Source organism: Centroberyx gerrardi, chromosome 10 (genome assembly GCF_048128805.1).
Source record: "Centroberyx gerrardi isolate f3 chromosome 10, fCenGer3.hap1.cur.20231027, whole genome shotgun sequence".
Taxonomy (NCBI): domain Eukaryota; kingdom Metazoa; phylum Chordata; class Actinopteri; order Beryciformes; family Berycidae; genus Centroberyx; species Centroberyx gerrardi.
The window spans coordinates 5,290,893-5,317,070 of record NC_136006.1 but is presented as its reverse complement, the minus strand read 5'-3'; the positions used below and the strand labels follow the sequence as shown (position 1 = coordinate 5,317,070).

At 39.6% G+C, this 26,178-nt stretch overlaps 3 protein-coding genes across 3 annotated transcripts in view; 2 read left to right on the top strand and 1 right to left on the bottom strand.

The window, feature by feature from the left end:
• The window catches only part of LOC144539927 (uncharacterized), a 198,076-nt gene extending 197,863 nt beyond the window's left edge, over nucleotides 1-213 (top strand). The window contains exon 14 of the mRNA XM_078286272.1: nucleotides 138-213. Within this exon, the coding sequence (XP_078142398.1) occupies nucleotides 138-202 (65 nt within the window). The 3' untranslated portion in view covers nucleotides 203-213. The remainder of the gene's footprint in view (nucleotides 1-137) is intronic.
• Nucleotides 214-15,845: 15,632 nt separating this feature from the next.
• On the bottom strand, nucleotides 15,846-21,472 carry LOC139920965 (uncharacterized). The gene is made up of 10 exons (XM_078286269.1): nucleotides 21,430-21,472; nucleotides 19,433-19,510; nucleotides 19,233-19,280; nucleotides 18,465-18,542; nucleotides 18,264-18,311; nucleotides 17,387-17,434; nucleotides 17,087-17,267; nucleotides 16,720-16,821; nucleotides 16,561-16,638; nucleotides 15,846-16,420 (listed from the first exon to the last, which is right to left on the bottom strand). Exons 3-10 carry the CDS (start codon nucleotides 19,277-19,279, stop codon nucleotides 16,232-16,234), a joined length of 771 nt encoding a protein of 256 aa, XP_078142395.1. The 5' UTR covers nucleotide 19,280; nucleotides 19,433-19,510; nucleotides 21,430-21,472; the 3' UTR covers nucleotides 15,846-16,231.
• A 506-nt stretch (nucleotides 21,473-21,978) lies between these two features.
• LOC139920964 (heat shock 70 kDa protein 12A-like) lies at nucleotides 21,979-25,259 on the top strand. Its single transcript, XM_071911072.2, has 4 exons — nucleotides 21,979-22,260; nucleotides 22,912-23,136; nucleotides 23,256-23,427; nucleotides 23,691-25,259. The coding sequence occupies exons 1-4, from the start codon at nucleotides 21,979-21,981 to the stop codon at nucleotides 24,719-24,721; spliced, it is 1,710 nt and encodes a 569-aa protein (XP_071767173.2). The 3' UTR covers nucleotides 24,722-25,259.
• The last annotated feature ends 919 nt before the right edge of the window (nucleotides 25,260-26,178 follow it).

Here is a 26,178-nt window from a genome sequence, read left to right as displayed (position 1 = left end):
ACTTTGCCTCTGAATTTGCCCCAATATGTTTCATTCCTGAATAATCAATCAACCACAAACAGTGAAACTTGGCACAAAACAAATCGTACAGAAACAGACATCTTATACTGACTACAATTTCCATTTCCTTTACACAGCCAAATCTCTAAGAGAGATGCATGTGTCAAACCAAGTTGCCATCGGTGTCAACAAAATGCACTAGTATATAAAAAAAAGTGGCTTTCTGATAATATTGTATTCATTTAGCAAGAAATAAATAAATTAAACAGCAGTATTAAACAGGAATACAATGAAATAAAATTAACTTTTAAAACATTTTAACAATTTTAACAATTTTAATTTAAAATAGAGTGACTAGTTTCTGAAGCTTGAGCTCCCTCTACAGGTTGTTCCAAGTAGCGGTGCAGAGAATTCAAGAGATAAATTAATTATAAACCCTCAATAAATAAATAGCAATTAAAGGATAAAAGGACAGTTTGAGGCCAGACAACGTTCATAGAACAGTTTCAGCTACCATTAAGATGTGATCTATGGATTGGATACATAAAAAATATTGTTAGTAAATTGAAAAAATATATTCCTGTTACATGAATGTGTTACATGTTGTTACAAACTTTAATTCAGTTGTTGATTTATGAACTTGTTGAATAAAAGCATGAGACATTTTCACACACTACATTTTATCCCTACAGATCCGCCCTGAAAGAATCTGAGGAAGAATTTAAATCATTCAAAGACAGGTACATGCAGCATATTGAAAAAAGAAATTGCAATTTGCTGTATATAGTGTTGCCTTGGCAAACTCAAGCATGTAAATAAAGTAGGAGAAATCTTATTGTGTTTATCTCTCCTTGCATAGAATGGCAAGTGAAATCTCTCTTTCAATAAAGACAGGAGACTCTGAGAACATGAACAACCCAGTTAGTAAAACTCGACTGAAAGAGATGTACGACCAGCTCAGAATCATACAGTGGCCTAAAATCAAAGGCCACCTGAAATCACATGATGACAACAGAAAGTCGGCCAAAAGTTTGATTCAGGTACGGTGCAGTCTGGTGACTCTAATATACTGATGCTGTTTGGGAAACTATTTTGTTTCCCACACGTTTGTTTATTTGGTTCTTTTGTTTGTTTTGAAATGTTTTTATTGCCTCCTTGTTTTCTTTTGTTTTGTTTTGTATCTCACCTGCAAAAAATATTAATTTTATCTCTTCTTTCTGTTTTTATCCTCACATTTTATTACTGTGTCCTCATTAATGCATTTCTTTATCACTGTGAAATAAAACTAAACTATTGATATTCATAGTACATGTTTGAGGATGCAAGAGAGCAAATGGGGAAAAGGAAGCAGCACATAGAGGAAATGTTTGACCTGAACAAGCACAGCAGAGGATCAACACCTCAGAAGGTACTGTAGGGCCACTGATGAAAACTGACACATTTAAGCTTGTGTTACTATACTTTTGTCAGCGTTCTTCCTTTCTTACAGGTTACAGAGTACAAACTGTCAACAGTTCAAAATCTTTAAATGGCTCTGTATTACAGCAGAAAAGAAGATATTGTTAAGGTATGTCTGATGTATGTCAGTGTTTTGTGCACCGAAAAAGTTCAGAAATTTGTGGACCAAATGGACAAATGGGAATGGGAAATTTAGCTTTAATTTGCTAGATTCAACATGTAAAACTTTCTCACCTTCTAATTTTGCAGACTCCTTTCCTGGAACACAAAGCACATCTCGCTGCTGAATGCTACTGGTTGGGTTGTTTGATGGCTTTGAACAATCCTCCTCTTCAGCCCGACTGGGAGAAGCACGTTCCTGGGCCGGACGCTTGGGATATTTTCCCCTCTGACATCAAATGTGTTTCTGACATGGAGAATGAGCCAATGGAGCAATGAAGTAAAGAATCTGTCTGGTTGTGATGAGGAGAACCAAGCTGATCACATGTGTTGCTCAGTGTTGATGCTCAGGTGTCATGAATCATGAATTATACTATTTAGCAAAACCTGCAAAGGTTTTGTTTTAATTTCTGTTTTGATCAAGCTTTCATTTGTACAGTGCTACATTATATTCAACTTTTTAACCACTTATCAGCTTCATTAATTTGAAATCAGACATTCTGTATAGTTCTAATTTGATGTATTTTAAGTCTTGTATTAATACGTTTCAGATTATTTAGTATGAAAGGATACTTAAGGTTTTATCAATTATTGTTGACAATATTTGCAAACAATCAAAGTTTCTGTTTTCTATCTTATTAAATAAAGTTGAGTGAATTAAATTAGCTACTGTTTGACTGTTTTTCACAATTACTCTTTACACATTTTACACTATAGACAGCAGGGTTAATGTGATAAATTACTCAGTGCAGCCTATTGCCTTTTACTCCATGCTATGGGCAGAGTTCTAAGCAATAATTGGCATAGGCGGTTTTACTATAAGGCATAGGTAGGCAATGCTTGGGGCCTCGTCCGCCAAAGGGCCTCGAGAATTTTTTTTTTAATGAATTCCACCTGTTCTAAATGAATGCGCGTTCATGAGAATTGTGAATTTGCATAATTGACGCCCCGATAATGCCATATAAGGTTAGGGGTCCGGCCCATATGTCGGGAAGCTTCATTCATAAAAATGACACGGAAGACTAAGGAGAAGTCTACCAGCTCTGAGACCGAAGTCCTACTATCAGAAATAAGTCAACCAAAGCATATAATATTTAATATAATTCAATAGTGGAATCAAAGGTCCTGCTAAAGCCAAGGAATGGGAAAAAATAACTTAATGCAGTGGTGTTAATGAGTGGTTCTTGCATGAGGCCCATTGGCTCTTGTACATATGAGAATTGATAACTGGGCCGAGGTGCTATGAAAAATGTCCTAGTGAGATATTACGAACAATGAGCCTCATGCAAGAACCACTCTACGAACAAATTCGTTCTTAAATCACTTGTACGAGCGATTTAAGAGAACTTGCCGCATTCACCAATTTAGAATTTTCTCTTAGCTACGAACAAAACCTACGAGTGGTCCAGACCTGTCGTTCGAGTCACGTACAATCAACCTGCCGTTCTCCAAAGCAAAAAAAAACTTTGTTGTTGACTAATAGATTGTATCTCTGTCACTTTGAAGAAATTTTGAGTTCGAATATATAAATGACACTGTAAAGTATAATCATGTTGAGATTAACTACAGTGGTTATAGTCACAGGAAAAATAGCAATCTCATAAATATCCATACATAGTAGCCTATAAGTGCGCTCAATACAAAGACAAAACAAAAAACACTAATAATTGGCAGGTTATTTGATAAACACTCAGGTCAGACAAAGACAAGGTTAGATTGTATTGGGGCAAATACATTATGGAGGGAATCTAAATTTTAAAAAGATAAATGGCTTTAGGTCTTACCATTAGAGTCATGCATAAGCCTATATCATCACATGCTGCAGCAGCTTGCTGCATCCTCTGCTGAACACCTGACAGACACATCACCAGTTACGGCAGGTATCGGCCTATTCTTTCATCTGTCTTTGTAACGGAGAATTCCCCTTGGCCCCTCCTGTTGCAGTCATGGATCGTCTTGCTTTTTGCATCTAATTTCATGTCAAGCCATTTCTTTTTTTATTTCTGTGACGGTGCCCTAACGACAAATCACTATAGTCCTATAATATTCCTATAATACTCCGATAGGGACTTAGAGTGTCTGTGGTACTCAATAGTGAGTTTATAGTGACCTTATCATGGTATTTTTGTCTTCTGTAGTATCACTATAATATTCCTATAGGGAATTATAGATTTGTTGGGATATATTTTCATCTAAAATGTATAGAAATACTATAGTTGTTTTTCGTAAGGGAACGCACAACAGACAACACTGCATTAACAGCACAAGTTATTTTTTTCCCATTCCTTGGCTTTAGCAGGACCTTTGATTCCACTATTGAATTATATTAAATATTATATGCTTTGGTTGACTTATTTCTGATAGTAGGACTTCAATCTCAGAGCTGGTAGACTTCTTCTTAGTCTTCCGTGTCATTTTTTATGAATGAAGCTTCCCGACATATGCGCTGGACGCCTAACCTTATATGGCATTATTGGGGCGTCAATTATGCAAATTCACAATTCTCATGAACGGCGTTCATTTAGAACAGGTGGAATTCATCATGTTTACGCAGGTCATTTACGACAGTTTTCTGAAGATAAGAGCGTTTGGTGAATCTGACGTGGCACACTCGTAGGAGTCCACCTCACGAAAAAAGTACGAGAAATTTACGATAAGAATACGAAAATGTTCTTGCATGAGGCCCAATGTATTGTTCCATAGTATAGTATCCCTTTCTGCTTCCCTCATCTTGTCCACACCTAGCGGTCGCGGTGCTGTGCATCAGATGAAGAGCTCTGAGTGTGTGTGTGTGTGTGTGTGTGACTGAAGGTCATTTGAAGTTCTTAGTTATAACAGTTAGAATTCTCATTTGGGTCTGTCCTTTAGTTCTGTGGCTTTGTTAACTGAAAAGAGCTGCCTCCAAATTTTTGTTCACTAGCTATGATTGCGTTAAGCAAAATGGAAAAGGGCCTCACACACTGATCTTTGCCTGGAGCCTCCAAATCACTAAAACCGCCCCTGTCATCAGCAGTACGGAGGTAGCTCCCGGTGGACAGCCACAATACCCACATAGGTTTGCGTCATGTCCAGTCAAGAGAACATCCCAACGGAGATGGACATAAAAGGATGGCCTTACCTGAAGGATGTCCACCTAAACTCCATCAGAGCAGAGGTAGCTCTGTTGATCAGTGCAAATGTCCCAAAAGCAATAGAACCACTGAAAGTGATCAACAGTCAAGGTGAGGGGCCCTACGCAGTCCTGACATGCTTAGGGTGGACTGTAAATGGACCTCTTGGCAGACCTGCAGATGAGCATGGCCGACCACGGATAATGTCTAACAGGATATCTGTGGTCAGACTGGAAGAACTTCTTGTCCAGCAATACAATCAGGACTTCTCAGAGTTAGCCTACAATGAGAAACAAGAACACTCATTTGAAGACAAAAGATTCTTAGAAGTGGTGAACAACTCAGTCACAAAGAAAGAAGGCCACTATGAGATACGACTTCCGTTCCATCAGGATAACATCTGCCTACCCAACAACAGAAAAATGGCGGAACAAAGAACACTAAGTCTTACCCGAAGATTCAAGAAAGATGAAGCATTTCGGAAAGATTACATCGGCTTCATGAATGATGTCTTGATGAAAGGATACACGGAAAGAGTGCCAGAAGAACAGCTCCTCCGGAATGATGGAAGATTGTGGTATATTCCTCACCACGGTGTCTACCACAAAAGAAAAAGGACAATCCAGGTGGTCTTCAACTGTACCTCTTCATTTCAAGGTACTTCTCTGAACTCAGAGCTGCTGACCTTATGAACACCTTGTTGGGTGTACTCCTCAGATTTCGACAGGAACCAGTAGCAGTGATGGGGGACATTGAAGGAATGTTCCATCAAGTAAGGATACCTGAAGAGGATGTGGACTTCCTCAGATTCCTGTGGTGGCCCGGCGGTGACACCAATCAACCGCTGGCAGAGTTCCAAATGACGGTGCATCTTTTTGGAGCAGCCTCATCCCCGAGCTGTGCCAATTTTGCACTGAAACGGACGGCTGATGACAATGAAGGGAAATGTGGCACTGAAACCCTCAACATCATTCGTCACAATTTTTACGTGGACGTCTCAAATCTGTCCCCAGTGAAAGACAAGCGATCTGTCTGGTACAGGAGCTCAAATTGATATACGCCACCGGTGGATTTAAGCTCACCAAATGGACCAGTAACAGTTGTGCTGTCCTTACCTCTGTTCCGGCAGAAGAAAGAGCAAAAGAGGTGAAAGATCTGGACCTCGACAAAGACAAACTGCCCGTAGAGATAGCCCTTGGCATGCGATGGGACATAGAGGCCCAATCCCATTTCTTATTTTTACCCCTACCCCTCGTTTTCGAGTGCCCCTCGCTTTTCGACTTGCCCCTCGGAACAGAGTTACAAGGGGTAGTGATTGAAATCTTCCCCTATGAAATGGGACAACCCTTCAAGACCCTGATACGTCATCAGTAGTCGTTGATGGCGTTTACGTAAACAGACGCGACAAGTTTGTTGCCAGAATCTCACAATGCTGCTAGAGACATCAGCATACTAGCAATTTTTTAGCGATTTTTTGTTATGCTTGTTAGAAAGAAAAGGTCTATTATACATTGAAACGACATGAAACTAAGATAATACGATGGTTATCATAATTTTTCAATCTTTATTAATGAAGAAAATACTTACATTTGTGGTTTTCTTTTTTTGCTTGTGCACCGTTAGCCACCATCTTGCCAATGATTCGCAAGGAATTCTGGGAGATTTCTTATAACACTCGCTTTTGAGTGTGCCTCTGAAAAATCTCCGTTTGGAGGGCCGTATAGCCCTACCACTTTGCCCTACCCCTCTATCCCAACAAGAATCGGGACACCCTACCCCTACACGTGAACGCGCAAAACGGAGGGGTAGGGCTAAGTGGTAGGGGCAAGGGGTGTATTGGGATTGGGCCAGAGTCTGACACATTCTTCTTCATGATCACGCCGAAACAACAGTCAGTAAGCCACAGGAGTATCCTGTCTGTGCTGAACTCAGTTTATGATCCTCTTGGGTTTCTAGCACCAGTCATGCTGACAGGAAAAGGAATACTTCAGGAACTGTGCAAGCTGAACTGTGGATGGGATGAAGAAGTACTAACTACTTTTGCAGAGAAATGGGAGGAGTGGCTGAAAGATCTTGACCTGATTTCCAACCTTAAGGTCAAGAGATGCTTTAAGCCACCAAATTTTGAAGTCTCTAGCGCACAGCTGCACCACTTCTGTGATGCGAGTGAGCGAGGTTATGGTACAGCCAGTTACCTAAAAATGACCAGCAGCAGTGGACTACCTCACATTGCATTGTGAGGTAGGAAAAGTAAGAGTTGCACCTTTGAAGGTAGTGACAATCCCAAGGCTGGAGCTTGCAGGCGCTGTCCTTGCTGCTCGGATAGACAGAATGCTGAAGAGAGAGCTCGAGTTAACCCTCACAGACTCTGTCTTTTGGACGGACAGCACCTCTGTCTTGAAATACATCCAGAATGACACCCGGAGATTTCAGACCTATGTGGTAAACCGAGTGTCTACTATTCGGGATCTGACACACAAATCCCAATGGCACCACATAAAGACTGCACTCAACCCTGCAGACAGTGCATCAAGAGGCATAAGAGCTGAGACTTTCCATAGGGAAGGACGTTGGCTGAAAGGTCCAGACTTCCTGATGCAACCTGAAACAGACTGGCCGATGATTCCTCAAGTACCACTCGTACTCTCCGACAGTGACCCGGACATCAAGAAAGCGGCTGTGATTTTCGCTACAAGTGCTCTGCAAAAGCAATGTCCTTTGACTCGCTTTATTGAGCACTTCTCATCATGGGACAAATTGATCAGATCAACAGCCTGGCTCTTGAAATTCAAAGGGACTCTGAGACACTTGAGCCTACAGAAGAAAGCAAGCCACTCTCTGCACACATCTGTTAAATCAGACCTTGCTGGACAACAACTGCCTGTGAAGGATCTTGCCGAGGCTGACATCCAACAGCAATCTTTCCGAGACGAGGTGACTTCTTTACAAAAATGCCAACCTGTGAAAAGGAGCAGTAGGATCTACAAACTAGACCCTATCCTCCAGAATGGAATCCTGAGAGTTGGAGGCAGACTGAGTAAGTTGGCAATGCCAGAGGAGACCAAACATCCGGCCATTCTGCCCAATGACAACCACTTCTCAAGACTACTCTTGAACCACACTCACACCTTGGTAGGTCATTGTGGAAGAAACCAAATGCTCTCCAAACTCCGAACAAAATACTGGATCATCAAAGCCAACTCGGCCACGAGAAAGATAACCCGTGATTGCGTACTCTGCAGGCGATGGCATGGTACTGCAATGAAACAAAAGATGGCCGACCTACCTCTAATCCGTATAACACCTGATTTGCCACCCTTTACCCATACTGGTGTAGACTACTTTGGTCCCATTGAAGTCAAGAGTGGCCACAGCAGAGTGAAGAGGTATGGAGCCTTGTTTACGTGCCTTGCTAGTAGAGCTGTACACCTGGAGATGGCCTACTCCCTGAATACAGACTCCTGTATTTCTACACTCCGAAGATTTATCTGCAGACGAGGCCAAGTGAAGGAGATTGTCTCCGACAATGGAATAAATTTCGTTCTTTGAGAAGCACTTGCTCACCTTAACCTTAATAAGATCCAGCATTCGATTCACGCTGAAGGTATCAAGTGGACATTCAATCCTCCTTACGGTTCTCATCACGGAGGTGTGTGGGAGTGCCTCATCTGAACAGTCAAAAAGATCCTCTACTCAATCACAAAGGAACAAACCATGGATGACGAAAGTCTCCAAACTGCTCTGTGTGAGGTGGAGGCAATCATCAATGACCATCCCATCACGGTATTATCCAAAGATGCGAAAGACCCGGAACCTTTAACACCTAACCACCTGCTTCAAATGAAAAGAATGCCCACTCTTCCACCTGGACTCTTCGAAAAAAAGGACACCTATTCCAGAAGAAGATGGAAACAGGTCCAATACATAGCAGACCTCTTTTGGAAACGTTGGACACGGGAGTACCTTCCATTGATGCAGGAAAGACAGAAATGGAATGAGGTAAAAGGAAATCACATAGTGCTGATCACTGATGAAAGCTCACCACGCAACTCCTGGCCCATGGGACGCATCACAGATACTTTTCCTGACAAAAAGGGACATGTACGCCGCGTCAAGATCAAGACACAAAATGGCACATTGGAAAGGCCCATTACAAAGCTGTGTCTCCTGAAAGACATGACCTAACAAGCCAGACCTGACCTACTCCCCTAAGTACATTCCTACCTTGATAATCCTAACCCCTTTTTTTGTTTCGAATTATGAGGTATTTTGACTTTGATTCTAAATGACTAGCTCTAAAACTATGAAGTATTCATGAAGTTGTATGAAGTATTGAATGAAGTGTACTTATTTTGAATTGCTGACACTAATTTACTTATGAAATGAATCGAAAGGAAATGAAAATGGGTTGTGAAATTAACTCTTGAATGCTTGCCTTGAATATGCTGGTTGTTGAATTCTTTATGAACTCTTTATGAACTCTTGACAAAAATGAAGTATTGGAACTTTGAAGGACTTTGATTTTTTTTTTTGAAGGAGAATAATGGACACTTGACAATCTTGAATGTTGTCACCAAGGACTTTTGAGTTTATGGCTCCTTACAAATGTATACATGTATGAATTGCCCTATAACGGTCAATTAGGGGCCGGAGTGTTGAAGCCATTTTGCAGATTTGCCTTATTGATTCATAATTATGTTGAGACATCATGCATTTTCTGTTGTGAATTATGCTGATCATGTGTTGGGATGTCCTATGTCGAGGTTTCTGTTGTTTTGCATGTTGTTGCTATTATTGTGATAATTATGATGATCTGATGTTTGATAGGGTGACGTCATCTGTAGGCGCCCCTTTGATTTAGGACAAGTGAACAGGTGTTCACGAAAGCGGAAGGGCAAACAATTTTCAACCGCACAACTAGTCATTTGTTATACAGAGCCATCCTTTTTGTATGAAGTTGAATTTATTTATTTTCTGTTTGTTGTCCAATAAAAGGATGAACCATAACATTGAGAACAAGAGAATGCACGTTGATTTTCTGACCACTCCTAACAGCAGACGTGTGTCAGTAGAAAACCTTACCAAGGTTTCTTCCCTTTTTTTTTCCTTACTAGGAGTTTTTCCTGGGAGTTTTGCTTTGTTTTCATTGAGGGTGTAAGGTTAGGGGGTGTTGTTTCATTTATTGTTTCAAAATGTGGGCATTGTGAAACCCTTTGAGACAGTAACTGTGATTTTGGGCTAGATAAATAAACTTGACTTAAGTTGCGACCCATTCTGTCCCTATACACTTGGAGTGAGAGCTGTGTTTGCATTCTTGCCATTAAGTCAAGCAAATTCAAGATGGGCATCAGACTGACAAGGATGCGCTTTGTCCCCCCTCCTGTTCATAATATCAGTGGACATGATATCAAGGTGCAGCTGAGGTCTGGAGAGTGTCCCGTTCAGTGAAGTTAGGTTTAAGTTAGTAGGCTTGCTCTGCTTGCCCTGTTGCCACCGCGACCCTGACCCAGGTAAGTGGCTAGAAAATGGATGGATGGATATAAACACTTCAACATAACACTATCAATAACAAATGGGTGCAATTTTATGGTAACTCCATGGCACACGGTTGAATATCTATGCTTTAATCATGCCTCACCCTTCATACTCTAATATAATAATAATAATAATAATAAACTTTATTTATATAGCACTGTTGGGCTTTGATAGGGGCAGGTTTGGTTATTAGCAATTAATAATTAATAATCGTGAAATTATTAATATTCCGAAATTTATTGACGGGAGTCAATATTAACGGGGCACCACCCTGGAATCAGGGACCAATAACCGAACCTTCAATACAGTCTCAAAATGGCTGTTCACCCCCAAATTACAGTGTTTAAGTACCACTGTACATTTATGAGTGAACAGTGAAGGGTGAATTCGTACACAGGCCCTCACAACCAGCAGTTATTGCAACACATATGCACAAGGAATCACAGACAACTTCTCTTTAAAAGTATAATGGACTTTATTTAACTTTAGCAATATCAATCAATAATCAATAACACTGCAGTTAATCAACAACTTATTATACAACTATAACTATTAGTCTAACTAACAAGCATAAAGGCACAAACAGCATATGGCACGTATGGGTGCGTGCGTATGTGTGTGTGTGTGTGTGTGTGTGTGTGTGAGAGAGAGAGAGAGAGAGAGATGAGAGAGAGAGAAGGCAAGATGGCGGACGTGACCACGTGAGTGGAACGTATCGCGAGAGTTCAAGATGGCGGCTGTGACCGCGCAGTTTGAACAAAGGGGGTTTGGAACCAAGATGGAGTTGGAGTTAGGCAGCTAAACCAACACCATCTAATTCTTAGGTAGCAATGAATGTGTAATGAGATGTGGGTGTGTGTGTGTGTGTGTGTGTGGGTTAGTAAGGGAGAGAGAGAGAGAAAGAGAAAGGGGGAAACACTCAGGGTAAACCTAGAGGTTCTACTCGCCGTCTAGAGACACAACAATAGCCTTTTACCACACAGGAACTCGGGGTACGACTTGGAAATAGTACGCCGGGTTACTGGTCTTTGAACTGGTAAAATGCAGTATATTGGCTCTATACGTTGGCTACTAACATGGATGCAAGCTCAGCGGCATGCAATTGAGCACAAATCAGCTTCACATTAACACAATCAAATTAAGCAGCAAGCATAATGATTGAGGTATTATTCATACAGCATAATATGGACGCGGCGGTCCGATGCGCTTCCCAATACGCACAAATACAGCTTCTGATCAGTAAGCTTATTTAACACACCTATTCTAGTCTCTGCCCAGAACCAAAGCCTCTTACTTGGGAATCACTCTCGAGTGATTGGTGTGTGGTTGAGTCCGTCTTATCGATCCCAGGGGGTTTCCCAGGGTATCTGCGGGACCATTATCTCTCCGTGCACGGAACAACGGCCAGCTGGCTTTCCTCGTAGGCAGTGAAGATGTCAGCCAGGAGTCGACTTGGTTGAAGAAACGTATCCTTACGTTGTCTTCTTGGAGGGAAGGAGTGTCCTTAGCTGTATTCTCTTCCAGTCCACTTCTGCAGGTCTGCTACACACGGCAGTGCGTGTAAGGAGTTAGATGCATAAACAGCTAATCTAATCCTTCTGGATCCAACAGTGTTATGTCTAACACTAAAACAGTCTGGTCTCGTCCCGCGAGTTGAAGACTGCGCCTCGGCTAAACAAAAGAACAGTTTGAACGTTTCAGGTACCACCTTGTTAGCAACGAGGTCGCAAGAAGGGGCGATGAGGAAAGGTATCTCTGGAATTTATACTCTTGGTGACGTCATGGGGACATCCCGGGGTTCTCCCGAGTCTCGTCCAATGAGAGACCAGAGGTTGGGTTTCAGCCAGTTCACACCTAGGTGTGAACTTCAGGGCCTGTTGGAATTTTGGCGCTGCTTTCCTTTGTTTAAGGTCCCAGCCCAGCGGGTGGGCTAGAGTTCAGGTTTCTGATTCCCTTGTTAGGCCGGTGTTTTAGGCTTCCAATCTTACATGTAGGCCTTTCCTTTGTTTGACCACATGGCCTGGCCCAACAGCACCTTTCAAAACAAAGTTACAATGTGCTTCACAGGACAAAATAAAAATGGTGGACAACAATAGTAAAAACAATTTTAAAACAGTTTAAAGGTTATACAACATTGGGAAGGAAATATAGGAGCAAAAGAGCTACATATGAGGAAAAGTATAATAAGTAAAATAAAACATTATAAAATAGTTTAAAATTAATTAAATTAGTCAATAAAATAAGGAACAAGAGAATGACTTTGTATAATAATAGGTTTTAAGAAGTGACTTAAAAGGTGAAAGTGAAATCAGACCACAAGCCCTGAGAAAGCACACTTGTAAATATGTCTTTAAGAGGGATTTAAAAGAGGATAAGGAGCTCGCCAGTCTGATCTCCTCAGGGAGGTTGTTCCAGAGAGTGGGGGCCCTAACAGAAAAGGCCCGGTCACCCTTGGTCCTCAGCCGAGATTGTGGAATGGCTAGCAGAGCCTTGGCTGAGGACCTCAGGTTGCGACCGGGCACATATGGTGTCAGAAGATCTGAGATGTACTTGGGTGCGAGTCCAGAACGGGCCTTAAAAGTCATCAATAATATCTTAAAATCAATTCTAAAATTTACCGGAAGCCAATGAAGAGAAGCTAAAATAGGAGTAATGTGCGCTCTTTTTTTGGTTTTGGTGAGGAGTCTGGCAGCTGCATTTTGGACAAGCTGTAATTTATGTAGACCCTTTTGGCTCAGACATGTGTAGAGAGAGTTACAATAGTCCAAACAAGAAGAAATAAAAGCATGTATGACAGTCTCTAGATTTCTCCTGGATAAAATTGAACTGATCTTGGCGAGTCTCCTGAGCTGCAAAAAACAAGACTGGACAACTGTGTTAACATGCTTGTTCAAGCTGAGTTGGTTATCAAAGGTGACACCAAGATTTTTGCAGTTTTGGCCTATATTTTGGGACAGAGAGCCCAGATGTTTTGAGGTATAAGGATTAGCTGTGCCAGGGCCAATAATAATTACCTCAGTTTTATCAATATTTAGCTTCAGAAAGTTCTGGGCCATCCAGCATTTGAGGTCAAGGATGCAGTCGTTGAGTGTATTCATTTGATAAAAATCACTGGGGTTAAAAGAGAGGTAACTGAGTGTCATCTGCATAGGAATGGAAGGTCACATTATGCCTGCGGATTACATGCCCCAGGGGTAACATGTAGAGAGAGAACAGGAGTGGTCCAGTGGTACTCTAATTACTGTATCATCCTCACACGTCATTGTGGTATGGCTGTCAACTTTGTTTTCATCATTCCATTGGCATTCCTCGTAGCTGGACTTCTCACGCAATCAGTTCTTTCTGAGGCAGTACTAAAAATAAGAGATTCCTCTTGGCTCGTTCAGGGGTTCCTCAGAATGCAATGCTGGTAGAACCCCCCTTGACGGCAAACAGAAACCAGTTCCTTAAGGAACCTTTGCTCAACGCCTCAATTACACACAAGCCCCTTTCACACTTGCAGCCTGTTCCGTACATTTAACAGCACAGAGGTCATGTGTGAATAGGAGCCGGTGTCAAAATGCCAGCAAATCAGTTCCAGCAATTTAACTGCTCAAGTTGTACGTTGTAACATTTCTGGCAAAGTTCTGTATCAATCATATGTGCGAACAATTCCATAACATTAACGGCACAAGCAGGAATGTGGCTGCTCTGACGTAGGACGCTCTGTTGTTGAACTGTGTGAGCCAATCATAAGGTTCATAAGGTGACGAGTTGATCCGCACCGGCTGTGACCACATGTAGGAGGGAAATACAAACCACAACGGGCAGTAGCATTTTGACGAAGGATTGGCAAAAATGTCGAATTGGACAGACGTGGAAATAAGAGAGCTCCTCAGCGTCCGGGCGGATGAAGAGATTAGCCAACAGATAATTCACCTGCTATGTTTTCAAACTGCAGTGACTCCATCACAAAGGCTAAACGTAATTTCCGGAAAATGACAACAGAGGAATTTAACGGTATTGCCAGTGTTGTGTGAATGGTAGGCTTACGTTAAAATGCATAAAGGCATGTCTTGTGTGAACAACAGAAACTGATACCTTTACCAGAAAAAATAATCTGTCAATTTTTACAGGTTACATGTGTGAAAGGGGCTATAATATGTCAAATGTGTTACTCCCCAATGGAATTTTGTTAATTTATTTAAAATGAGAGAATCTGTTACCATCATTCATCATTCATCCTGGGTCCTCTCCTATTCAACCTATATATGCTTCCCCTTGGTCACATTATCAGCAAACATAACATCAGCTACCATAATTATGCCAATGACACGCAGCTTCTCATCTCACTATCCACTGATGACTTCCAACCCATACACTCCCTAGTCAGCTGCTTGGAAGAAATCAACCACTGGATGGCAGCAAACTTCCTTCAGCTGAACAGGGAGAAAACTGAGATTTTGGTTGTGGGTCCTAAAGCCCAGAGACAGTTAGTCTGCGAGTACCTGGAGTCCAGATCACTGAAAACAAGTGACCAGATTAAAAACCTAGGAGTTACCATGGATGGTGAACTCAGCTTTAAGGATCACATCAACAGCATCACCAAGGTTGCCTTTTTCCAACTCAGAAACATTTCCAGAATCAGAGGCTTTCTTTCCCATCTGACTCAGAGAAACTCATGCATGCATTTGTCATGAGCAGGCTGGATTATTGCAATTCTCTGTTTATCGGTCTTTCAAACAAAACAATCCATAGATTACAACTTATCCAGAACTCAGCTGCACGAGTTCTTACCAGGACAAAAAGATCAGACCATATAACTCCAGTCCTCCGGAACCTTCACTGGCTACTACTGAATAAAATTCAAAATCCTTCTGTTGGTTTACAAAGCACTTGCTGGTCTGGCTCCACAGTACATCTCAGACATGCTGTCAGTTTATAACCCCAGCAGATCTCTTCGGTCACAAGGTGGAAATCTCCTCCATGTGCCTAGAGCACTTTCAAAGTCTGGTGAGATGGCATTCAGTATTTATGCGCCCAAAGAATGGAACAGTTTGCCTACTGATCTTAGACTTGCTCCAACTCTGTGTTCTTTCAAAACCAAACTAAAGACCTTCCTTTTCACCCGAGCATTTTCTTAAATGAACACACTGTATTTGTACATTATGTTTGTTTGTATGTGTGTATGTAGGCTATATGTGTTTTTATGTGTATGTATGCATGGATGTTTCTGTTTATTTGCACATTTCTGCTGTTTTATTCTGTTTTTATGTAAAGCACTTTGAACTGCTTCTGTATGAGATGGTGCTATACAAATAAAATTGAATTGAATTGAAGTGAATTGAATTCGGATACATTACGTGTTGTTTTACCCTCTTTTTGCTGGCTCTCTGTGATGTTTTCATAATGAATCATCAGGGAATTGAACTTGATCACACTAGATCAGTTTCATCTGGATAAGCCAATTGTTGCTTAGAACTCTGCCCATAGCATGGAGTAAAAGGCAATAGGCTGCACTGAGTAATTTATCACATTAACCCTGCTGTCTATACTGTAAGATGTGTAAAGAGTAATTGTGAAAAACAGTCAAACAGTAGCTAATTTAATTCACTCAACTTTATTTAATAAGATAGAAAACAGAAACTTTCATTGTTTGCAAATATTGTCAACAATAATTGATGAAACCTTAAGTATCCTTTCATACTAAATAATAATCTGAAACTTATTAATACAAGACTTAAAATACCTCAAATTAGAACTATACAGAATGTCTGATTTCAAATTAATGAAGCTGATAAGTGGTTAAAAAGTTGAATATAATGTAGCACTGTACAAATGCAAGCTTGATCAAAACAGAAATCAAAACAAAACCTTTGCAGGTTTTGCTAAATAGTATAATTCATGATTCATGACACCTGAGCATCAACACTGAGCAACACATGTGATCAGCTTGGTTCTCCTCATCACAACCAGACAGATTATTTACTTCATTGCTCCATTGGCTCATTCTCCATGTCAGAAACACATTTGATGTCAGAGGGGAAAATATCCCAAGCGTCCGGCCCAGGAACGTGCTTCTCCCAGTCGGGCTGAAGAGGAGGATTGTTCAAAGCCATCAAACAACCCAACCAGTAGCATTCAGCAGCGAGATGTGCTTTGTGTTCCAGGAAAGGAGTCTGCAAAATTAGAAGGTGAGAAAGTTTTACATGTTGAATCTAGCAAATTAAAGTTAAATTTCCTATTCCCATTTGTCCATTTGGTCCACAAATTTCTGAACTTTTTCGGTGCACAAAACACTGACATACATCAGACATACCTTAACAATATCTTCTTTTCTGCTGTAATACAGAGCCATTTGAAGATTTTGAACTGTTGACAGTTTGTACTCTGTAACCTGTAAGAAAGGAAGAACGCTGACAAAAGTATAGTAACACAAGCTTAAATGTGTCAGTTTTCATCAGTGGCCCTACAGTACCTTCTGAGGTGTTGATCCTCTGCTGTGCTTGTTCAGGTCAAACATTTCCTCTATGTGCTGCTTCCTTTTCCCCATTTGCTCTCTTGCATCCTCAAACATGTACTATGAATATCAATAGTTTAGTTTTATTTCACAGTGATAAAGAAATGCACTAATGAGAAAACAGTGATAAAACGTGACGATAAAAACAGAAAGAAGAGATAAAATTAATATTTTTTGCAGGTGAGATACAAAACAAAACAAAAGAAAACAAGGAGGCAAAAAAACATTTCAAAACAAACAAAAGAACCAAATAAACAAACGTGTGGGAAACAAAATAGTTTCCCAAACAGCATCAGTATATTAGAGTCACCAGACTGCACCGTACCTGAATCAAACTTTTGGCCGACTTTTTGTTGTCATCATTTGATTTCAGGTGGCCTTTGATTTTAGGCCACTGTATGATTCTGAGCTGGTCGTACATCTCTTTCAGTCGAGTTTTACTAACTGGGTTGTTCATGTTCTCAGAGTCTCCTGTCTTTATTGAAAGAGACATTTCACTTGCCATTCTATGCAAGGAGAGATAAACACAATAAGATTTCTCCTACTTTATTTACATGCTTGAGTTTCCCAAGGCAACACTATATACAGCAAATTGCAATTTCTTTTTTCAATATGCTGCATGTACCTGTCTTTGAATGATTTAAATTCTTCCTCAGATTCTTTCAGGGCGGATCTGTAGGGATAAAATGTAGTGTGTGAAAATGTCTCATGCTTTTATTCAACAAGTTCATAAATCAACAACTGAATTAAAGTTTGTAACATGTAACACATTCATGTAACAGGATTATATTTTTTCAATTTACTAACAATATTTTTTATGTATCCAATCCATAGATCACATCTTAATGGTAGCCGAAACTGTTCTATGAACGTTGTCTGGCCTCAAACTGTCCTTTTATCCTTTAATTGCTATTTATTTATTGAGGGTTTATAATGAATTCATCTCTTGAATTCTCTGCACCTCTACTTGGAACAACCTGTAGAGGGAGCTCAAGCTTCAGAAACTAGTCACTCTATTTTAAAGTCAATGGAATCAGCATCTATTTAAAATTGAAAATGTTTTAAAAGTTAGTTAGTTCTCTTGCAGTGTAATACTATTTTTTTTCTTGCAATTTTTGATGACTTTGGTGTTTGTGTTTATATACATGTGTATTGTTAATGCCTTTGAAACTATGTGAGTGTTTGAAATTGTGAATGTGGAGAAGAGCGTCCGTGTTCAGCAAACCAAACCTGAGTTTGTAAAGGTTAAATAAATAAGTTTAAAAAATACAATAACGCATTGCTTTGTAGGACCTTTTCTCAAATCCAGTACATTAAAGAAACGTGACAGAAGTCGAAACGTGTAATCCTTAACATGTTACATGCCTGTTATGAATACATTATGTAAACCCTTTACAAATAGTGTTACCAAGGAAACAATGTGAAACTAACTTGAATTCATTGCCTATATCATGTGCAATATTTTAAATTGCCATTAAAAGAATGTTCAGAAAAATATTTACCTCGCCTCCATAAGTTTCTGTTTGTAATGTTCTTCCATTTCAGCCATACTGTGTTAAAAGAATCTTAAATGGTTATTTTGGTTAAAACAGATTCACTGTAATTCATAACTTTAATGCCATAAATGTATGTAGTTCATGGGATGTTTTCTGGATTATCTCTGTCAGTTCCATAAAATGAATACAATATTATCAGAAACCCACCTGTTTTTATGTTCTAGTGCATTTTGTTGACACCGATGGCAACTTGGTTTGACACATGCATCTCTCTTAGAGATTTGGCTGTGTAAAGGAAATGGAAATTGTAGTCAGTATAAGATGTCTGTTTCTGTACGATTTGTTTTGTGCCAAGTTTCACTGTTTGTGGTTGATTGATTATTCAGGAATGAAACATATTGGGGCAAATTCAGAGGCAAAGTTTCAGGATTTCCCAGTGGAGTTCCACTGACAAAAGATTTTGTCATCAACTAGGCTCCATCAGTGTCCATGAAAGAAACCCACTATATTAGTTTTATTTTATTCTCTTGCTGTTTAATACTGCTGTTTATATATTTTTTTCTTGCTATTTTTAATGACTTTGGTGTTTGTGTCTATAAACATGTGTATTGTTAATGCCTTTGAAACTATGTGAGTGTTTGTAATTGTGAATGTGGAGCAGGGCGTTGCTGGAAAAGAGCGTCTGTGTTCAGCCAACCAAACCTGGGTATATAAAGGTTAAATAAATAAGTTTAAAAAATCAATAACGTATTGCAGTGAGGGCCCTTTTCTCAAATCCACTGTGCATTAAAGAAATGTGATAGAAGTCTAAACATGTAATCCTTAACATGTTACGTGCCTGTTACGAACACATTATGTAAACCCTTTACAAATAGTGTTACCAAGGCAACTATGTCAAGCTAACTTGAATTCATTGCCTATATCATGTGCAATATTTAAAATTGCCATTAAAAGAATGTTCAGAAAAATATTTACCTCGCCTCCATAAGTTTCTGTTTGTAATGTTCTTCCATTTCAGCCATACTGTGTTAAAAGAATCTTAAATGGTTATTTTGGTTAAAACAGATTCACTGTAATTCATAACTTTAATGCCATAAATGTATGTAGTTCATGGGATGTTTTTGGGGATTATCTCTCAGTTCCATAAAATGAATACAATATTATCAGAAACCCACCTTTTTTCATATTGTAGTGCATTTTGTTGACACTGATGGCAACTTGGTTTGACACATGCATCTGTCTTGGAGATTTGGCTGTGTAAAGGAAATGGAAATTGTAGTCAGTATAAGATGTCTGTTTCTGTACGATTTGTTTTGTGCCAAGTTTCACTGTTTGTGGTTGATTGATTATCCAGTAATGAACATACTGGGACAAATTCAGAGGCAAAGTTTCAGGATTTCCCAGTGGAGTTCCACTGACAAAAGATTTTGTCATCGACTAGGCTCCATCAGTGTCCATGAAAGAAACCCACTACATATATGGTAGCTGTTTACTGTAAAGTTCTGACAAAAATTTTAACTCTCAGTCTCATTGTTTATCTTACCCACCAACTTCCATCTAATATGTATAACAATCTTGTATTCAAGAGTCAACAGCACAGATCTATTCAACAAAATACACAAGTATAGCAAGAACATGTCCTAGTTTGTGTGAGAATTAATATTAGCCCAAGCCAACCAAACAGTGCTGCATCTTTCACCTACATGACAACAAGCTACATGCCATTTTAAACCTGTATTTAAAGGCAGATAATAAGATTAAGGGGAAATTTCAGAAACTTCTTGTGCAGCAGTTTTATATCAGCTATATGCCATAAGTCTCAATACTGTCGGTTTCATACCTTCCGGGGTCTGTCTGAGGAATTGTCTTTGAATCTGCAGACACTTTAAGAAATCAACTGTTTAGTAATTTCCAGTTTTTTACTTGTTATCTAATCAACATAATTCATAATGTGAAGTCACTGAGAAATCTAGCCCCATTGGGACTAACACAACACTGCGTGGGTGCCAGTCCTGAGTCCTTCCCTTAAAAAACTTGAGTTTTTTATCTTCATGGAACTTTGGCTATGAGCAGGCAAGATTTCCAGACCGAATTTTGCCAATCTGAAAAGCTTTCTGGGGTCCTTGAACCCTTTTCTGTTACACAAGTAAATCATATTGTGTGAAAGTAAGATAAGATAAGATAAGATAAGATAGCAGTGTATTGATCCCCTTGGGGAAATTCAGGTGCCACAGCAGCAATTGATGGACATTCATATGGATATCTTAGAAATGTCTACCACTCTTCTTCTACGCCTTTTCCCTGTGCGGCGACTGGAAAACGTGCTCTTTGCTGCCCCTCCTGCATCGGCTCATTCCACACACTGACCAGATGCAAGGGGTGTTTTTTCCAGCGGCCAAAGGGGGCAGCAAAGAGCATTTTTTCCAGCTCGCTGCACAGGGAAGAGGCGTAGAAGAATGGCAGCCATTTCTAAGATATCCATATGAAAGCAATGAGGACAAGCCACACAAAGGTGGGATTATTGCAAATACTTTCACACAATATGAATTACTCGTGTAACAGAAAAGGGTTAAAGGACCCCAGAAAGCTTTTCAGATTGGCATAATTCAGTCTGGAAATCTTGCCTGCTCATAGTCAAAGTTCCGTGAAGATAAAAAAACTCAAGTTTTTTAAGGGAAGGACTCAGGACTGGCACCCACGCAGTGTTGTGTCAGTCCCAACGGGGCTATGAGAAATGCAGCAAATAACCTCTACCTCCACGCTTGTGGAAAGCCTGCATGAAGAAGTTGGCAACTGCATCCACAAATTTGGGGTTAGGAGAAAGAGCAAATGATGGCATCACATTATCAGGGTACATGCATTTTAAATTCACAAATAAGATAAATTACCTGCAGTACACAAATACGGAATATCTATTTCATATTGATTTAAGATTCAGCAATGAAATAATAAGTCTGTCTATGAAATTCATCACTTTTCCGTGGCAAAATTTTTTAAACAAGTACTTTAAACATCTTACTAAAAGTAAAGTGTTGTAGACTTCTAGCAAAAAATTACAAAGTTGCACCATAATTTCATCACAATCAGCAACTCTCAGTGAACAAAGAGTGCAGTCTGTGTGTCACGACAAGTTCAAACTGTGACGTGTGAATCAAAATGCTGATAAACAAACCTTTGCTCCCTTCTGTCATCCTTTTGTTCGGGGTATCCATCAAATTTTGAGTGATGATGTCTGTCTGCAAAAGGAGCATAACAAACATTTTATCAAGCAGCATGTATCTCTATCTTATATTGTTTGACCAAGTAATAGAATATGATAGTTTGTATAGGAATAAATGGAATTAAATCTGCAAACTATGTGTCACTCCACTCAACAGCTGCTGCATTCTACAGTATAGAGTTTTCAATGGTAAAGTTGTTGGAAGTTGTCTGGATTTTGTTTTTGCTACTCACCTAATAACCTCTTGCCTTTTTCTCATTTTACTGTTTCCAAGGTAGATGTGTATTGAAGCTACAACCCTGTCTGTCAGCGGTACTAATGAAGGTTCCAAGAAACTCCAACAGGGTTGGGGGTGTATTTATAGCCTGCAAGAAAAGCTTGCAGGCTATAAATACAAAGTGAAACAATGATCCTCACTTTATTGGAAGCACTGCGACAGCTGCTTATTTAGATTTTTTATTTCAACATCGTTGAGCTAGACTAGCTGGATCTTTTTCTACCATGGGTGATTCGTTTATCATAGCGATAGACTTTGGTACTGCATACAGTGGATATGCCTTCAGTGTGTCACCCAGAGAGGCACAAACAGAACCCTCTGTGAAATCCTGGGGAAAAGAGCATGGATTTGAAACCTTGAAGACTCCTACCTGCACTCTTTTCGATGAAGATGAAAAATTCCTCAAGTTTGGTTATGATGCCAAAATGGCATACACTAAAATGCGTAGCGAAGAAGCAAAGAAAAACTACCTCTTTGAAAACTTTAAGATGGCACTCTATGGAAAAGTGAGTAAAGAGTGGTCTGTAAATCTAAATGTACAGTAGTTTTACATTTGTATGCCTCATGAATTAAGGCAGAATGTTCCTATGATACAGATTACATTAAAAAAACATATGCCTTGTTATTACCCACACATCAGAGCCACCTAGAAATTACACTTATTCCAAGATGTTGTTGTAAAGCTGCATTGCACAGTTTCAGGAGGGAAAAAAGATAAACTTACCTTTAGTGCCGAGTCAAAAGAAAGAAGAGAATTGAATCAGAGTTGAGTGTTGGTTGAAGCTGGAAAGTAGCTCTTTCACTTCGGTTGTTCTACCCTCACACCATGTTTATAATGGTGGTTGAATCTCAGTATCTCACTTGGTGTCCCAGTGTCATATTCTGCAGTGTTACTCAGTGCTAAAAATGGGTCATAGGCTATTTTGATTTCAGACCTTCCAAGTCTGACTCCTTTACATCACCACACAGTAATTTGGAAGTTAAACCATGGCACAGTGGTAGAGGGCAAACACACAACAACATGAGAATAGAGAAGCATCTTCCATGTTAACTCCTGGTTCAATCTGACTCAAATGGCAATGTTTTGTGTGATGACTTTAGAAATAAGGTTCCAGCTCTAAGAATATTTGAACTAACATCTTGTCAATCATCACCAGCAACTCAACAGGGACGTAATGATTGCAGCCGCAAATGGCAAGTCGATGAGTGCTTTGAAGGTAATGATAGAAACCCTGCGCTACCTGAAGGAACATGCACTGAAAACCATCAGTGACAACACAGCTGGGAGGAAGTTCACCGCCTCTGATTTCACCTGGGTGCTGACTGTGCCTGCTATCTGGGATCCTTCTGCAAAGCAGTTCATGAGAGAAGCTGCAACTGAGGTAAGTGCATTTAAACTATAATTTAAGCTAGCATTTAAATAATGACATGATTGGCAAAATATACAATCCACATTTTCTTCCTCATATTAACAAGAATGTGTGACTTATTTTATTTCTAGGCTGGTATTGTGACTGAACACAAAGCAGACAGGTTGGTAATAGCTCTGGAACCCGAGGCAGCCTCAGTCTGGTGTAAGAAGCTCCCATCTGATGGTTTCATAGCAGAGAACGTTGACCAAAACACACTAGAGCAAGCTCCTGGAACACAATACATTGTTGTCGATTGTGGAGGTATGTGGTGCTGTTAGTAAATATACAAACCTTTTTTCTTTTCCAGACATAAGCTTTAAAATCTGGTTGCATTTCCACAGGCAACAGCATACACAATTGTGCAAATTTGCTATTTCCCATTTCAAATTTGATCTAGACTGCAAAATATTTATTATTAAGCATAATTTTTATTTAGGTAATAATGTCCATATTTGTAGGAACTTATGTTAGCTCAAATGCTGTAGTTGCTCAGCAGTTTTAATTGCAGACTTTTTGTCTTATAGGTGGAACTATTGACATAACTGTACATGAAGTGCTGGGTGGAGGAGCCCTGAAGGAGCTGGACAGGGCCTCTGGTAATGACCTGGGAGGGCAAAATGTTGACAAAAAGTTCAAAAGTTTCCTCAAAGAAATATTCTCTGATGACCTCTGGGATGAGTATGAAAGAAGTTATCCCAGCGAGTGTCAGAGGATGATGTACAACTTCTCGGTTCTTAAATGTGTGGAAGAGGATGTGGAGATTTCCTGCCCGTTTAACTTAGCAGCATTAGCTCAGAAAAGGCAAAACATAGAAATGTTCTTCCAGACAGTGCAAGGTGCATCCTGGGATGACGGGGCAATCATAATCTCAAAAGAGAAAATGAAGTCTTTCTTTGATGAGAGTCTTAGCGGGATCACTAAAAATCTCAGAGAAATCTTGAAGAAAGATTTAAGAATTGAATACATTCTGTTAGTGGGGGGCTATGCCTCAAGTGTGATTCTGCGCAAACACATTAACAAGCAGTTTGGCAGTCAGTGCAAAGTGTTGTGCCCTTTTAAGGCCCAAGAAGCAATCATGAAGGGAGCTGTCATGTTTGGAAGACATCCAGAGGTTGTGGCATCACGAAAAAGTGCCTTTACTTATGGAGTTGGTATGTGTGAGAGGTTTGACGAGTCCAAGCATAAGGCAGAAAACAAGCTCTCAAACAAAGAGGGTGACTGGTGTGATGATGTTTTCATGAAACTGGTGGAAATTGATCAAAATGTGGGTTGGAATGAAACCAAAGAGCACATCTTCTCTCCAATAGAAGCAGATCAGACATCGGCAACATTTCCTTTTTATCGCACAGAGAGAAAAGATCCTAAGTATGTGGATGAATGGGGAATTGACCCAGTTGGTTCATTTGATGTTAGCATGCCTGGCACTAAACGTGGCACGGATCGCGAGATCAAATTAGAAATCAAGTTTGGCTCCACAGAAATACAAGCCACAGCCACTGACATAGATTCCAACTCAACAGGATCTATCAAGATTGACTTCATGAGCACAGCATAAGACTTTTACAAGAATATCCAAAATGCAGCTGTTTCCTCTATTAGAGCTTGGGGGCCCAAGTTATGCCTAGGTTATTCTATAGCAGGCAGATGCAGATGACAGGCAAAAGCCTAAGCCTAAGCTTACAAAAATGTTGGATGGTATTGGTTAAATTGGAGGAATTATGATTTTTCACTTTCCTTCATATTATAATGATGTTATATTTTATAAGGTTGTTTGTTTTTCATGTCTGTCAATAGATTTTTTATTTCTCAAAACTGCTGAAACATTTTACGGCGAAACATCTTGTATTACACTTTGATGTTACATGAGATTAACCTAACTAATAATTATGAGCACAGTAGTGCAGCATTATCATAAGCATCTGTAGCATATATATATATATAAGTGAAGTGTTTTTGTTCTTCATGTTCATCATACAGTTTGGTGTGTTACTCCCTGATGAAGGCCACAGTATAGCCAAAATACTTTGGAGTTAATTTTAATATGTTGTTTTGAACTAGTCATTCAATAAAGGATTTTAAATTTTTTGCTTGAATACTGCCTTGGAACTCTCTTTTCATTGAAAGCAAAAACTCCAAACCAAAGAGCATCTTCAACAAATGTCTCCACACATACAAACCCAATAAAGCACACACTGTTATCTCTTCATTAAATACATTATTTATCCAAAATGTTACACACTGAAAGCAGTGCTGCATTACAATAAGGAGATAATTTGTAAAATATTTTAGTGAATAAATAAACTGACATCAACATCAACAAACTGATGGCTCTTTAAAAAGGTCTGAAGAAGTTAAACTCATTATTTGTTTCCAAAGTTACAGCCTAATCTTAACGGTGACAATCATCTTCACTGGCACTGGCAGATGTGAAAGTGGTGTGAGGCAGATGTTGAAGCCATTTTGCAGATTTTCCTTATTGATTCATAATTATGTTGAGACATCATGCATTTTCTGTTGTGAATTATGCTGATCATGTGTTGGGATGTCCTATGTCGAGGTTTCTGTTGTTTTGCATGTTGTTGCTATTATTGTGATAATTATGATGATCTGATGTTTGATAGGGTGATGTCATCTGTAGGCACCCCTTTGATTTAGGACAGGTGAACAGGTGTTCACGAGAGCGGAAGGGCAAACAATTTTCAACCACACAACTAGTCATTTGTTATACAGAGCCATCCTTTTTGTTTGAAGTTGAATTTATTTATTTTCTGTTTGTTGTCCAATAAAAGGACGAACCATGACATTGAGAACAAGAGAATGCGCGTTGATTTTCTGACCACTCCTAACAGCAGACGTGTGTCAGTAGAAAACCTTACCAAGGCTTCTTCCCTTTTTTTTTCCTTACTAGGAGTTTTTCCTGGGAGTTTTGCTTTGTTTTCATTGAGGGTGTAAGGTTAGGGGGTGTTGTTTCATTTATTGTTTCAAAATGTGGGCATTGTGAAACCCTTTGAG

What these genes read in the sequence shown, in the direction of transcription:
- LOC139920965 (XM_078286269.1), bottom strand. Translation starts at nt 19,279, where the DNA reads ATGGCTGAAATGGAAGAACATTACAAACAGAAACTTATGGAGGCGAG. An exon ending in CGGCCAAAAGTTTGATTCAG is followed by an intron (nt 16,822 to 17,086) that starts GTACGGTGCAGT and finishes TGATATTCATAG; the next exon opens with TACATGTTTGAGGATGCAAG. An exon ending in GAGGATCAACACCTCAGAAG is followed by an intron (nt 16,639 to 16,719) that starts GTACTGTAGGGC and finishes CCTTTCTTACAG; the next exon opens with GTTACAGAGTACAAACTGTC.
- LOC139920964 (XM_071911072.2), top strand. Translation starts at nt 21,979, where the DNA reads ATGGGTGATTCGTTTATCATAGCGATAGACTTTGGTACTGCATACAGT. An exon ending in AGATGGCACTCTATGGAAAA is followed by an intron (nt 22,261 to 22,911) that starts GTGAGTAAAGAG and finishes AATCATCACCAG; the next exon opens with CAACTCAACAGGGACGTAAT. An exon ending in CATTGTTGTCGATTGTGGAG is followed by an intron (nt 23,428 to 23,690) that starts GTATGTGGTGCT and finishes TTTGTCTTATAG; the next exon opens with GTGGAACTATTGACATAACT.